The sequence below is a fragment of the Artibeus jamaicensis genome, unplaced genomic scaffold (genome assembly GCF_021234435.1).
Source record: "Artibeus jamaicensis isolate MK-2021 breed Jamaican fruit bat unplaced genomic scaffold, CSHL_Jam_final scaffold_804, whole genome shotgun sequence".
Lineage (NCBI taxonomy): Eukaryota > Metazoa > Chordata > Mammalia > Chiroptera > Phyllostomidae > Artibeus > Artibeus jamaicensis.
Window position 1 is genome coordinate 458,514 of NW_026522055.1, and position 12,322 is coordinate 470,835.

Sequence of the window (12,322 nt, forward strand, 5' to 3'; positions counted from 1 at the left end):
CTCCGGATCTCTCCCTAACGGTGTACCGCAGCTAACCCCGTGGCATTGTGGGAAATGTAGTTCAAAGTTATACCGTGTCGGGGGTGTGGTGTAGAAACGGGTAAATGGTAATGGAAAAAATACAGTAACAAAGACTAACATAAAAAAAGAATTATAGTATGTGCTCACTTCTTGCTCCACCTTCCCTCCCAGCCTCTGGGGCTGAATGCCAAGGTCTCAGAGGAAAGCGAGGTCCAGGGGCCAATAGTGAGAGACGAGAAAAGAGTTGGGGCCCAGAGACAGTTGTGGCAACAAGAGGCTGCCAGAGGATCTGAGCAAGGAGAATACCCCAACACATGAGCCATGAGTGTCCGTGGAAGTTCTGCGCTTTTCCTCCTTCTAACACACACACACTCATTCATGCACACAAGACCAAAAAATCCACAGACAGGGGCTGGTGATGTAGACTTTTATTTTATTTTTTGGTTTTTTAAAATATTTTATTTATTTTTAGAGAGGGGGAAGGAAAGGAGAAAGAGTGGGAGAGAAACATCAATGTGTGGTTGCCTCTCATGTGTTCCCTACTGGGGACCTGCCCCAGCAACCCTTTGCTTCACAGGCTTGTGCTCAGTCCACTGAGTTACCCCAGCCAGGGCTGATGTGGACTTTTAATTCATAAACTTCCTCTCTCCCTCTTATGGCAGCTGAGTACTGAATAATTGCTCAAAACTCCTCGAGAGGACTACAAAAGGAGCTTAGATTCTTAGACAATTTTGTAACAAATGTATCTACCTTCACCCTCTTCGAAAAGCATCAAGGGGCTCCTGAAATCTTAAGTCAAGAATCTTATCCTCCTTGGCCAAGGGTCCCCCTGCTGGGGTATGAGGTTAATCCAGGGTCTGCATACCTTCAAATCTTCCCATCCATCATTGCCAAAGCCAGCTGTCGCTAAGTTCTGTGGATTCAGGGGCAGACAGACAGTGATTAGGCACAGTACCAGCGACTTTCTGCAAGGCAGAGGACTCGTTCATGCCAGCTGACTTCCAGAAAACCCATCCCATCTGCCCCAGCAGCCCAGCTGCAGAGGAAGGAAGGTCCTTAACTGGGAGAGGGAACCCAAACTCAGAGCTAACATGGGCAGTGCCTGTCTTTGGCAGTTTTCTTTTGAAGATTTTATGTATTTATTTTTAGACAGAGGGGAAGGGTGGGAGAAAGAGAGGGAGAGAAACATCAATGTGTGGTTGCTTCTCACAGGCCCCCTACTGGGGACCTGGCCTGCAACCCAGGCATGTGCCCTGACTGGGAATCGAACAGGTGACTCTTTGGCCCACAGGCCTGCACTCAGTCCACCCAGCCACACCAGCCAGAGCTCGTCTTTGGTAGTTTTTGAGCTTAAGAAACAAGTCTCCTTAAACCTCTGGAAAGCCTTGCTTCCGAAGCTGTGGCATTTCTGCAGCCCCCCCTCTCTTCCACCTCCCACGTTTTAGCCTATCTGCTGGAAAGTAAAGTCTTTGTGGGGGTTTATTCAGAGGCTGAGACGTTGGATAGAGTTTCACTTTTCTCAGAGATGGCCCCAGCTACACGGTTTGCCTTGCATCAGTCTTTCTGGCAGTGGTGACGTGTTGAGCTTCTGGCTGTACCTTTACTCAACTCTTCGCCAAGGTTCTCCAGAACTCCAGGGCCCCCACTGCTCTGGAAGAGCCCTGCAGGGCTCGCCCTGCTCTAGAGCAAGCCCCCCGCCTAGAACCATTCCAGAAACACAGAACGGGAGCTGGCCAGTGCTTGCTCTAGAACACACATCAGTTCCTGCCATCCTGAGGGCCCAGGAAAAGAGAAATATCTCTTCCGTAAAAGACCTCAACACTCAACACCAGAAGGAGTAGTTTCTGATTCCTGGGCCCTCTGCTATCCAGAAGTACTACTGCCATCCAGAAGTACTATTGCTATCTAGAAGTACTCTGGATATGTGCTGGGGACAACAGGTGGCCCGTTGTGCTTTGCAGAACTGTCATGATCCTTCCCCGACATTGCCGACCATCGGGAACATACTTTCCGGTGGTTCTAGAATGCTCAGGCAGTCACTGAAAGCCTCTCTTTCTCTGAAATTCCAGTCAACTAGAATCACTCTGGAAATGGAGGCCCGCCTGCTGCAAGACCGCCAGGAGCTGCTCGGCCTCTGGAGATGCATGATGCTGGCTCCAGATGGGTCAGACTATTCCAGATAGACTCCTCGGCAGTTTCTGGAGCGGGGACAAGTCAGCGTTAATGCCCACCCACTTGGGCAGGAAGGCGGCCTCCGGCTTGAAAATCTCGAGGAAGCTGGAGTAGGGCAGGGTGAAGTTGGCCAGGTAGACGACGTCCCCACCAGCCAGGTAGGCGGCCCAGAAACCGAAAGTGCCGATGGTCATGATGGTGTGGTTGCACTGCGTGAGCAGCGCGAAGTCCCGGCCCGGGGAGCCCTCCTGTCCGTCTCCGGCGAAGATCACGTCCCCCTGGGAAGTGTCGATGTTCTGCCGGCACCACTCCATGCCGTTGCTGGTGACCACAAAGATGGGGGCCTTGTGCCGGGCCCGGAACCAGTCCATGGCCTGCTGGAGGTAGGCGCGATCACCCACCACACCCTTCCACTGTTTGGGCATTACCTCCAGATAGTCCCCACGGCGCACGTGGACGCCCACGAAGGTGCACGGGGCAACCCCGGTGCCGGGCAGGCAGAGCCGTCTCAGGAAGTCCTGGGCCTTGTCCCGAAGGTGGTCGTGCAGGGTGAACTCCCTCCGGATCTGATCCCGGATGTGGTGGAAGAAAGTCCAGGAGCAAGGGAAGCCGGTGAGCTTCAGGAAAGGCTCCTGCAAGTGGGCGTACTCCTCCGACATCCAGTCGTGCAGGTCCAGCACCCGCCAGGGCGTGTCTCTGTCCACCTCGGGCGCCAGCACGGGCAGGGTGATGCGGAACACGGGGGCCAGGGCCGCGTGCATGGTGGGCAGGATGAAGGCCTGGCGGTTATTGAGCTGGGCCAGGGCCAGCAGAGTGGCGTACTGCCCCATCTGGTTACCGAACCGGCCAACCGGGCAGATGGTCCAGGTTCCTGAGAGGGAGGCAGGCTCTGTGAGACAGGGAGAGGAGGCGTTGGGGCTCCTTGGGGTGCCCGACAGGCAGAAGATGGCCACGGGGCTTGTCACCCGCCGTCGGCCCCCAAACAGGCCCAGGCCATTGTGAAAGAGGTCTTGCAAGATGTGGAGGAAGACAATTGATGCAAGAACACAGACTAGCAGGAAGGTCAGGCAGAGGTGACGTCGGCTGAGGGTCCCCATGGCTGCAGGACGGGGAAAAAATGAGTGAGCAGAAGCCCAGAGCCGGAGGGGAGGAGAGGCTCAAAGGAATGAGGGGCCTCAGAGTCCAGGACTCCCGGTTCTGAGGGAGGAGAAGCTGGAGGTTTGGAATTGGGGGGGGCGGGGATGCAGATGGTGAAAACCGGTGGTTTCCAAGAGAGCCACGGTCCCGGATCCTGCACCTGTGCCCCCATCTTTAGGGCCCACTGAAGTTGGGGGGTGTTCCACCGACTCCTTTCTCGCGTGTTCCTCCGCGTGAGTAATAGAATCCACCCAGGAGGTGTCAGGAAGCCAGAGGCAAATAGAAAGTCCTGGGCTGGAGGACCGGGGCTGATAGGGGATCTCGGTCTTGGGTGCAGGAGTAGCTGGGGAGTGAGGGTGGAGGCGACTCCTCAGGTCGCCTATAAAAGCTAGAGGCTGGGAGTGTGGGCTGGGTGTGGGGTATCCGCCCTTCTCACTAACCTGAGCTCCGGGCGGGGGGCGGGTGCCCCCTGGCCGTGGTGTGGCCCCAGCCCGCTGTCCTCGAGAGTAGTCTGCACCCGGCAGCCCCAGAACCGCAGACTCCGGGTTTCCAGGACCCGTGGGCCTGCGCTCCACGCCTCCTTGCTCAATTGGGGGCCAGGGCTCTGGGAGCCAGCGCGCTGGGCGCGGTCCGCTGGTTCACAGCTTCTCCCTCTCCCGGGCCAGGCAGGTAAGAGTGAGGCAGCGCCCCGCCCCTTCCCGCCGGGAGCCCAGCGATCCCAGCCCCCTTCTCCCGGGCACTGGGCCTCGTCCCGGCCAGCCTACCTGGCCACCCAGGATGCGCGCCCTTTGGTGGACCTGGAGATCCGGCGCCCAGATGCAATGCCGGACCCGGGGGATCCGTCGATCTCCCCCTCTTCTCCAGTGCCTGGGCTCACCTTGTCTCCACTGCGCCTGGATGCGCCCAGCTCGGCCTCGCCCCAGCGGCTTGGGGTGGGGCCCCGATACAGGTCCAGCGAGGAGGGGCGGGGCGCGGCGCAGTGCGGTTCCAGACCGACCGCGTCCTCCCCGTGAGCCTGGAGAACCTGTTTGCCCGGCCGCTGCGGGAGCGGATGCACAGCCTCCTCCGGCTCTGAGAGTGAGACCTGAAGGTGTCCCCGCGCCCACCAGGGACCGCTGACAGCCCCGCCCCTGGCCAGAGTCACGGCCCCCAAGCCTCTCCTTTGAGGAGACTCTGCGCACCCCACCCACCCAGCCACAGGAGTCTGAACCAAAGGCTCCAGAACTGGAGGAGGCTCTCAGGCACTTGATCATAATGCCCCCCACGCCCAGGGCTGGATCTGGGGGTCCTCAGACTGAGAAGAGTCCAGGCCTCCCTGGGGCACCTTCTTCCTTCACAACGGGGTGTCCACTCTCTTCACCCTCAGGTTTCAAGAAATCGCCCATCCTTCACTGGCTTCCAGCCCTTGGGTCTCACTGTTACCACCGGACGGGGGGGCTGGCCCTGAACGGGTCTGCCTAGGGTGGGCAGGCAGCGTGTGGGTTCTTGACTTTCTGTATGTAGCAAAGATTCCACAACACGAGTCCCGGGAGGGTACGTTTAGTGAGGTGAGAAAGGGCTTAGGATGGAGGGAGCAACTGGAGAGGGACCAGGGAGGGAAATGAGCCTGGGCTGGGCTGCTTTGGCTCACTAGGCAACCAGAGAAAAGGGGGCCTGGGGGGCCTGGCAGGGCGGCTCAGAGGGCTGCAGCAGCATCTCAGTGCACCGAGGTTGCCGGTTCCATCCCCCTGTCAGCTTATACAAGGGCTGCCCAGTGAATGAATGCATGGACAGGTAGAGCGGCAGCTCAGTATTTCTCTCTCCCTCTCTCTTCCTTCCTTTCTCTCTAAAACCAATTTTTAAAATTTTAAAGGGGGTCTGGAGCTTGGGGACAGGGTCGGGGGAGAGCCCAGGAGGAGCTGCCTCCGCCCATTGCTCCCTAATTGCAAGCCTGGTGGGGGCCCCGCAGCTTGGGAGGTGCTTCCTGTGAGGGAATGAGAGGGGAGGGAGGAGAGGGGGAAGGGAATGGCGTGGGCCTGATCCCTGGAGGGAGAGGCTGCAGGAACCTTCGTTTTGAAGAGTTTTAGAGGCTGGGGGCTTGGGTGGAACTTGGGAAGGATAATAGCCAATAGAATATTCATCAGCATTATGCTGATGTCCCCGAAGGAGACTTAGTCCCTTTAGTCCACACAGTCCTTGGGTGTGGCTAGCACAGCCTGGGTCTCTGCTGTCCCCCTGCGTAGGGCGATTTACACTGCTGACCCTCCGGTGGAGAAGCGCCCACCATTTACTCTTAAGTGTCTTCGGTTTAGGGAAGGTACCATTTATTCAGCAGCTGCCGACTGCTTGGTATCTAAGGTTACCACTTAGCTGCAAGCTGCTTGTGTAAGTAGCTGTCTCAGTTTCCCCATTCCGCTTGTCCTGGTTCACTAGCCTGTCTTGTAAATTCCATGTCCGCGGCCCCGCTCACCTGCCGACTGGGAGTTGGAGACACCCACCCACGCAGGCCGCTGTGGGAGCGCTTGTCTGGGCCTGAAGTAGCTTCTCTTATGAAAGAACAGCTGGGATTGCATCAGGGAGAAAGCGCTCTGGGTGTTTGATACACCAGCGCCTGGGCAGGGGCTGGGGAGCTTGAGATGGGAGGCTTCGGGGTCAGAACGCCCGTGTCTTTGCAGAGAACACTTTGGTCCTGTGTCACTGACTGATTTGCCGATGACGGAGGATCCTCGATGTCTGACCCCAGAAACCTAGAAATTCAGGTGGAAGGCAGAAACTCCTGTGATGGGATGCGGTCCGCAAAAGTCATTCAGGAAAGCAGGGCCCCAGCCCCTCACCCCCCCACCCAGGAGTCCGGGCCCCCAGCACCTCCCCCCTTGGACCCAGGAGTCAGGGCCCCCAGCCCCTCCTCCCTCAACCAGGGATCCGGGGCCCCCCAGCCCCTCCCCCCTCGGATCCAGGGATCTGGGGCCCCCAGCACCTCCCCCCTCGGACCCAGGAGTCAGGGCCCTCAGCCCCTCCTCCCTCAACCAGGGATCCGGGGGCCCCCAGCCCCTCCCCCCTCGGATCCAGGGATCTGGGGCCCCCAGCACCTCCCCCCTTGGACCCAGGAGTCTGGGCCCCCAGCACCTCCCCCCTCAGACCCAGAAATCCGGGGCCCCCAGCCCCTCCCCCCTCGGATCCAGGGATCTGGGGCCCCCAGCCCCTCCCCCCTCGGACTCAGGAGTCCGGGCCCCCAGCACCTCCCCCCTCAGACCCAGGAGTCCGGGCCCCCAGCCCCTCCCTCCTCAGACCCAGGAGTCCGGGCCCCCAGCCCCTCCTCCCTCAACCAGGGATCCGGGGGCCCCCAGCCCCTCCCCCCTCGGATCCAGGGATCCGGGGCCCCCAGCACCTCCCCCCTCGGACCCAGGAGTCTGGGCCCTCAGCCCCTCCTCCCTCAAACCAGAAATCCGGGGCCCCCAGCCCCTCCCCCCTCGGATCCAGGGATCTGGGGCCCCCAGCCCCTCCCCCCTCGGACTCAGGAGTCCGGGCCCCCAGCACCTCCCCCCTCGGACCCAAGGGTCCCAGCCTCCAGCCCTCCCCGCTCAGACTCCGGAGTCCGGGCCCCCACCGGGCAGGACCACCTGATTGCATCAGCAGTTCAGGCTGACCTAGCCACGGTGGAATCCTTGTTGCTGCCAAGTGGGTGAAATATCACCAGTCAGGTGAACGGACGGTGATTGGGCCCGTCTGTCAGGATATAAATTCCGCAGCTTCTGCATCTGTCCCAAGAGACTTGGGTGTCTCTCGGCTGGGAACCCACGTGCGTTTGGACCGCCCGAGCGGCCCTCGGCGCATCCGCTCCCTCAGCCCGCCAGCCTCCGAGACAGCATCTAGACCCAGCAGCGACTCGGACTGCAGGTTCCGAACTTCACCGAGGACGTGAGCCATTGATGGGCTGGGACAAGACCCGGTTCCAGTGCCCGGGACGGTGGGTCCCCGTGCTGGCTGTCCTGCTGGGAGCCTGTCAGGCATACCCCATCCCAGACTCCAGCCCCCTCCTCCAATTTGGGGGCCAAGTCCGGCGGCGGTACCTCTACACAGATGACGCCCAGGAGACGGAGGCCCACCTGGAGATCAGGGCGGACGGCACGGTGGCGGGGGCCGCCCGCCGCAGCCCCGAAGGTGAGCGTCTGGGCGGGGACTGAGCCCGAGGCGGGAGGGGCCGGGGGCCTGGAGTGCTGGGGCCAGGAAAAGGGGGTCCGAGTCTCTCACTGCTTTCTCCCCTCAGGTCTCTTGGAGCTCAAAGCCCTGAAGCCAGGTGTCATTCAGATCTTGGGAGTGGAGACTTCCAGGTTCCTGTGCCAGAGGCCAGATGGGACCCTGTACGGATCGGTGAGTTCCCGGGATGGCTCTCTACTGACTCTGTCGTGTCTCCCATCTCCTCCACCACCGGTCTGGGTGAGCTTAGGGTCTGAGCCCTCAGCGCAGCCCGATTTCACCGAAACCCGTGAAGGTGGGGCCGGTTGCCATCAAAGCTTGCAGGAAAGGGAAACTGAGGCTCAGGCAGCAACACCCCTGGCCCCAAGTCACGAGGCCACTGAATGGCACAGTGGCCTGAAAGACCAAGTCTTGAGTCTCGTAACCCAGGGTGGTGACCCCACGGGCTTCTACGTGCTGGGCACGAGGTCACTCAAGGAAACTGTACTGTGACCACGGCCTCAGGGAGGGGTGGCCAGACCCCCCTGCTCTGCCTGGGAGAGGTTTGACTATTCCCTGGGCCGCAACGTTCCTCTTTGTGAGGTGGGGACAGGAAGGGGGCCTTGCAGGACCGACCACCCAGGGGCGCCCTAGAGGTTGGGGTGGGAGGCCGGGACCCCCCAGGCAGAAGGCGTGGCAGTGTCTCTGATCTCTGGTCTTGTCCCCTCAGCTCCACTTCGACCCCGAGGCCTGCAGCTTCCGGGAGCTGCTGCTGGAGGATGGATACAACATCTACCATTCGGAGGCCCACGGCCTCCCGCTGCGCCTGGGCCCCCGAAGATCCCCATCCTGGGACCCGCCCCACCGGGGGCCCGCCCGCTTCCTGCCGCTGCCAGGCCTGCCCCCAGAGCCCCCGGAGAGTCCAGGGGTCCGAGCCCCCGGCCCCCCGGACGTGAGCTCCTCGGACCCCCTCAGCATGGTGTGGCCTTCCCTGGGCCACAGCCCCAGCTACGCATCCTGAAGCCACAGGCCGCCTTTGACTGGGTCTCCTCTTTATTTATTGTGTTATTTATCTTATTTATATTTTTACTTTTCTTACTTGAAATAATAAAAAGTCTGAAAGGAAGATCAGAGTGAGCGTGTGTGTTTGAAGAAGGAAACGGGATCTGCTTTCCCTTCCCCCCGTTGACCCCCCAAGGGCCCCTGGCTCCCCCGCACCAGGCCTCAGCTTTCTGGGCCCATCAGGTGTCCCCAGGGACCCTGGACTACCCAGCCCTTGGACAGGACAGAGCTTATCCCCACCCATTCTACCCCCAACCTCCAGTTTGTGCTGTGGAACTATTTCTCAGAGGTACCACAATAACGGGATTTATTTGTTTTCACAGGAGACTATTTTTAAGGACACTGAAGGCCCACAGCCTCATGGGAGATGTAGTTTTCTGGGTTCAAGTAGCACTAGAAATGGGACAACACCTTGGGTCCTCAGCGCTGGGGCAGGTCTCTTGGATTCTGGGGGAGTTATTGGTGCCGGCATGGCACTCATGGGTCTTGAAGGACCAGAGGGCCAGACATCTGGACATGGGAGTCCCAGGAGAACAGGGGACTAGGAACCCAGACACTCTAGTTTGAGGAAGGGACAGGGGCCCAGACAGGTGGTCTGAGGGTGGGGGAACTGGAGATTGGGGGTCCTGGGTCTCAAGAAGAGGGCTTGAAGGTCTGAATGCTTCTACCCAGGTCCCCATGGACTTTGGAGTGTCATGGCCATGGACAGGCTTCCCCAGAGGGGAGCTCTAACCAAACACCAAAAAGAGGAGAGAACTAGGCACTGTGAGAGCGGCACCGTGGTCCGACCGCTACAGGCAGTCGGACCACGAAGCGTAAATGTATCACGTGAACACGGCGCACGCCCCCTCCAGGGCGGAGGATCCGAGGGGACTTCGGCCTCCGCTGCACCTCCCGCAGTTTCCTCTGCTCCCTGTGCTGGGGCTGGTTTGGCCCCACCCATGTGTGTTTCGGGTTCGTGGATCTGCGTGGTCGGTGGCCTGAGTGGAAGATGTTCTCTGTGAACTCTTGCTCTCCTGCTTGTTCCATGTGGGATTTTCGAAGGTGGGATTTAGGAGGATCAAGAAACTGTGGGGCTGCCTTAAGCAGGTGGCTCAATTGGTTGGGTCATTGTCCCGTAAACGGAAAGGTCTCTGGTTTGACCCCCCATCAGGGCACGTGCTTGGGTTGTGGGTTTGATTCCTGATCAGGACATACACGGGAGGCAACCAACTGACGTTTTTCTCTCTCTCTCCCGCCCTCCCTTGCTCCATTCTTCTGAAATATATATATAAAACTATGCTGCCTTGGCTGGTGTGGTCACCAGTTCGATTCCCAGTCAGGGCACATGCCTGGGTCCCCAGTTAAGGGGCGCTCCAGAGGCAACCACACACTGATGTTTCTCTCCCTCTCTTTCTCCCACCCTTCCCCTCTGTCTAAAAAATAAATAAATAAAGTCTTAAAAAAATAGCTGTGCTTTTTAACTTGAATCTAATAGCAAGGAAACATCAAACAAATTCCAACAAAGGGACCTGATGCTAGACAATTGGCCTTGACTCTTCAAAAGTGTCAAGGTCAAGAAAGAGAAAGACTGAGGAACTGTCCCCAAGAACGGGGACCAGAGAGACAGCTGCACCTAATGCAGTTTGGGGGGGGGACCCATTTCCTGTCCCGGACATTCGTACGGCACTCGATGACATTTGGATGCCTTCTATGCATTAAACAGTAGTAATTTATCCATGTTCAAGTTTCTGATTATGACCATCGAATTGCGATTATTACGAAGAATGTCCTTGTCCTTAGCAAATACACACCCACGTATTTAGGGACAAAGGGACGTGGTATCGCCAATGTTATCTCAAATGTTCCTGGGAATGTAAACATAAAAAGATAGCGAGGGAACAGTAGAGCAAATGGGGGCAGGAATGGCGAGAATTGGGGGACCTGGGTAAAAAAAATATACGGACTTCTTTGTACAAGGCTTGACATTTTCTGTAAGTTCAAAATGACATCAAGTTAAATTAGATAACACCGCAGGCCTCTCAAAATGCAGGCACGAGCTTATAAGAAGCAGGAGAAATCTCTAGGTGCCCCACCCCAACCAAAGATGAAAGAAAGAAAGAAAGAAAGAAAGAAAGAAAGAAAGAAAGAAAGAAAGGAAGGAAGGAAGGAAGGAAGGAAGGAAGGAAGGAAGGAAGGAAGGAAGGAAGGAAGGAAGGGAAAGAAAGAAAGAAAGAAAGAAAGAAAGAAAGAAAGAAAGAAAGAAAGAAAGAAAGAAAGAAGATGAAAAGAAAGGAGCAGAAGGGACCAGCACAAGAAGGAAAAAGAAACCCTAAGACTGACCTGCAGTTTCCTGGGCCAGGAACGTGTGTCCCAAGGCTAAGCCCAAAGGCCACCACCTCAGTGAATGGCAAGTGGTTAAAATCCTACGAACCTGGATGCAATGGGATGTTGTTCCACCTTAAAAGGAAAGCAAATTCCACCCTGGCCGATTGGCTCTGTTAGCTGGAGCATCCTCCCATAATTGAAAGGTGGTGGGTTTGATTCCTGGTCAGGACATGCCCCTAGGTTGTGGGTTCGATCCCTGGTCCCACTTAGGGGAGGAGGCTACGGATCGATGTTTCTGTCCCTCCCACCCTCTCTCTAAAAGCAATTTTTAAAAATGTCCTTGGGTGAGGATTAAAACACTTGTTTGTAAATAAAAGTAATTTCTTTTTTTTTTTTTTAGTTTTTAAAAAATATTTTATAAATTTATTTTTCGAGAGAGGGGAAGGAAAGAAGAAAGAGTGGGAGAGAAATGTCAATGTATGGTTGCCTCTCATGCATCCCCTGCTGGGACCTGGCCTGCAACTCAGGCATGTGCCCTGACTGGGAATCGAACCGTGATATTCTGGTTCACAGGCCTGCGCTCAATCCACTGAGCTACGCCAGCCAGGGCTCTTTTTTTTTTTTTAAAGGGAAAGGAATGCTGATGCATGAGACCACATGGATGAACCTTGGAAACATTCCGCGAGCCCTGATATGTGCGTGTCCGTTCGCTGGAGCATTGACCCGAACGCTGGAAAGGGCAGGGCAGGGCGCATGCCTGGGCGTGGGGAGGGCTCGGTCCCCAGGTGGGGCGACCGGTCGATGCTTCTTTCTCACATCGATGTTTCTGTCCCTCTCTCTCTCTCCCTCCCTTCCCCTGTCTCTAAAGTCAATAAGCATGTCCTCTGGTAAAAATAAACACACCCACGCACACACACATTTTACTAAGTGAAAGAAAAGCAGCCAGACACACATGGACAGAGACTGTACGAGTCCACTGATAAAGAAGCATCTAGAGCCCTGGCTGGTGTGGCTCTGTGGACTGAGCACCAGCCTGTAAACCAAAGGGTCGCCAGTTCAATTCCCAGTCAGGGCACATGCCTGGGTTGCTGGCCAGGTCCCCAGTAGGGGGCGCTTCAGAGGCAACCACGCATAGATGTTTCCGTCCTTTTCTCTCTCCCTCCCTTCCCTTCTTTCTAAAAATAAATAAACAAAATCTTTAAAATATTATAACATTAAAAATATATATATAAGATAGAAATAAAAATAGGAAATAGGATGGTGGGTGCCAGGGGCTGGGGGAAGACGAGGAATGGAATGCCATTGAACGGGCAAAGAGTTTCAATGTGGGAGGAGGAGAAAGTTCTGCAGACAGATGATGGCCGCACAGCAGTGTGAATGTATTTAAACCACTGAACTGTACACCTAAAACTGGTTAAACTGGGCCGTGAGAAAGCAAAAGGTCACCAGTTCAATTCCCCATTTCCCC

General features: G+C 56.9%; 2 protein-coding genes across 2 annotated transcripts; one reads left to right on the forward strand and one right to left on the reverse strand.

Annotated features, from left to right (window-relative positions):
- Positions 1 to 506: 506 nt before the first annotated feature.
- FUT1 (fucosyltransferase 1 (H blood group)) lies at positions 507 to 6,080 on the reverse strand. The gene is made up of 3 exons (XM_037137955.2): positions 5,780 to 6,080; positions 3,771 to 4,369; positions 507 to 3,292 (listed from the first exon to the last, which is right to left on the reverse strand). The coding sequence occupies exon 3, from the start codon at positions 3,288 to 3,290 to the stop codon at positions 2,187 to 2,189; it is 1,104 nt and encodes a 367-aa protein (XP_036993850.2). The 5' UTR covers positions 3,291 to 3,292; positions 3,771 to 4,369; positions 5,780 to 6,080; the 3' UTR covers positions 507 to 2,186.
- A 1,004-nt stretch (positions 6,081 to 7,084) lies between these two features.
- Positions 7,085 to 8,547, forward strand: FGF21 (fibroblast growth factor 21). Its single transcript, XM_037157788.2, has 3 exons — positions 7,085 to 7,470; positions 7,577 to 7,680; positions 8,216 to 8,547. The coding sequence occupies exons 1-3, from the start codon at positions 7,239 to 7,241 to the stop codon at positions 8,504 to 8,506; spliced, it is 627 nt and encodes a 208-aa protein (XP_037013683.1). The 5' UTR covers positions 7,085 to 7,238; the 3' UTR covers positions 8,507 to 8,547.
- Positions 8,548 to 12,322: the final 3,775 nt, after the last annotated feature.

What these genes read in the sequence shown, in the direction of transcription:
- FUT1 (XM_037137955.2), bottom strand. Translation starts at nt 3,290, where the DNA reads ATGGGGACCCTCAGCCGACGTCACCTCTGCCTGACCTTCCTGCTAGTC.
- FGF21 (XM_037157788.2), top strand. Translation starts at nt 7,239, where the DNA reads ATGGGCTGGGACAAGACCCGGTTCCAGTGCCCGGGACGGTGGGTCCCC. An exon ending in CGCCCGCCGCAGCCCCGAAG is followed by an intron (nt 7,471 to 7,576) that starts GTGAGCGTCTGG and finishes TTCTCCCCTCAG; the next exon opens with GTCTCTTGGAGCTCAAAGCC. An exon ending in ATGGGACCCTGTACGGATCG is followed by an intron (nt 7,681 to 8,215) that starts GTGAGTTCCCGG and finishes TTGTCCCCTCAG; the next exon opens with CTCCACTTCGACCCCGAGGC.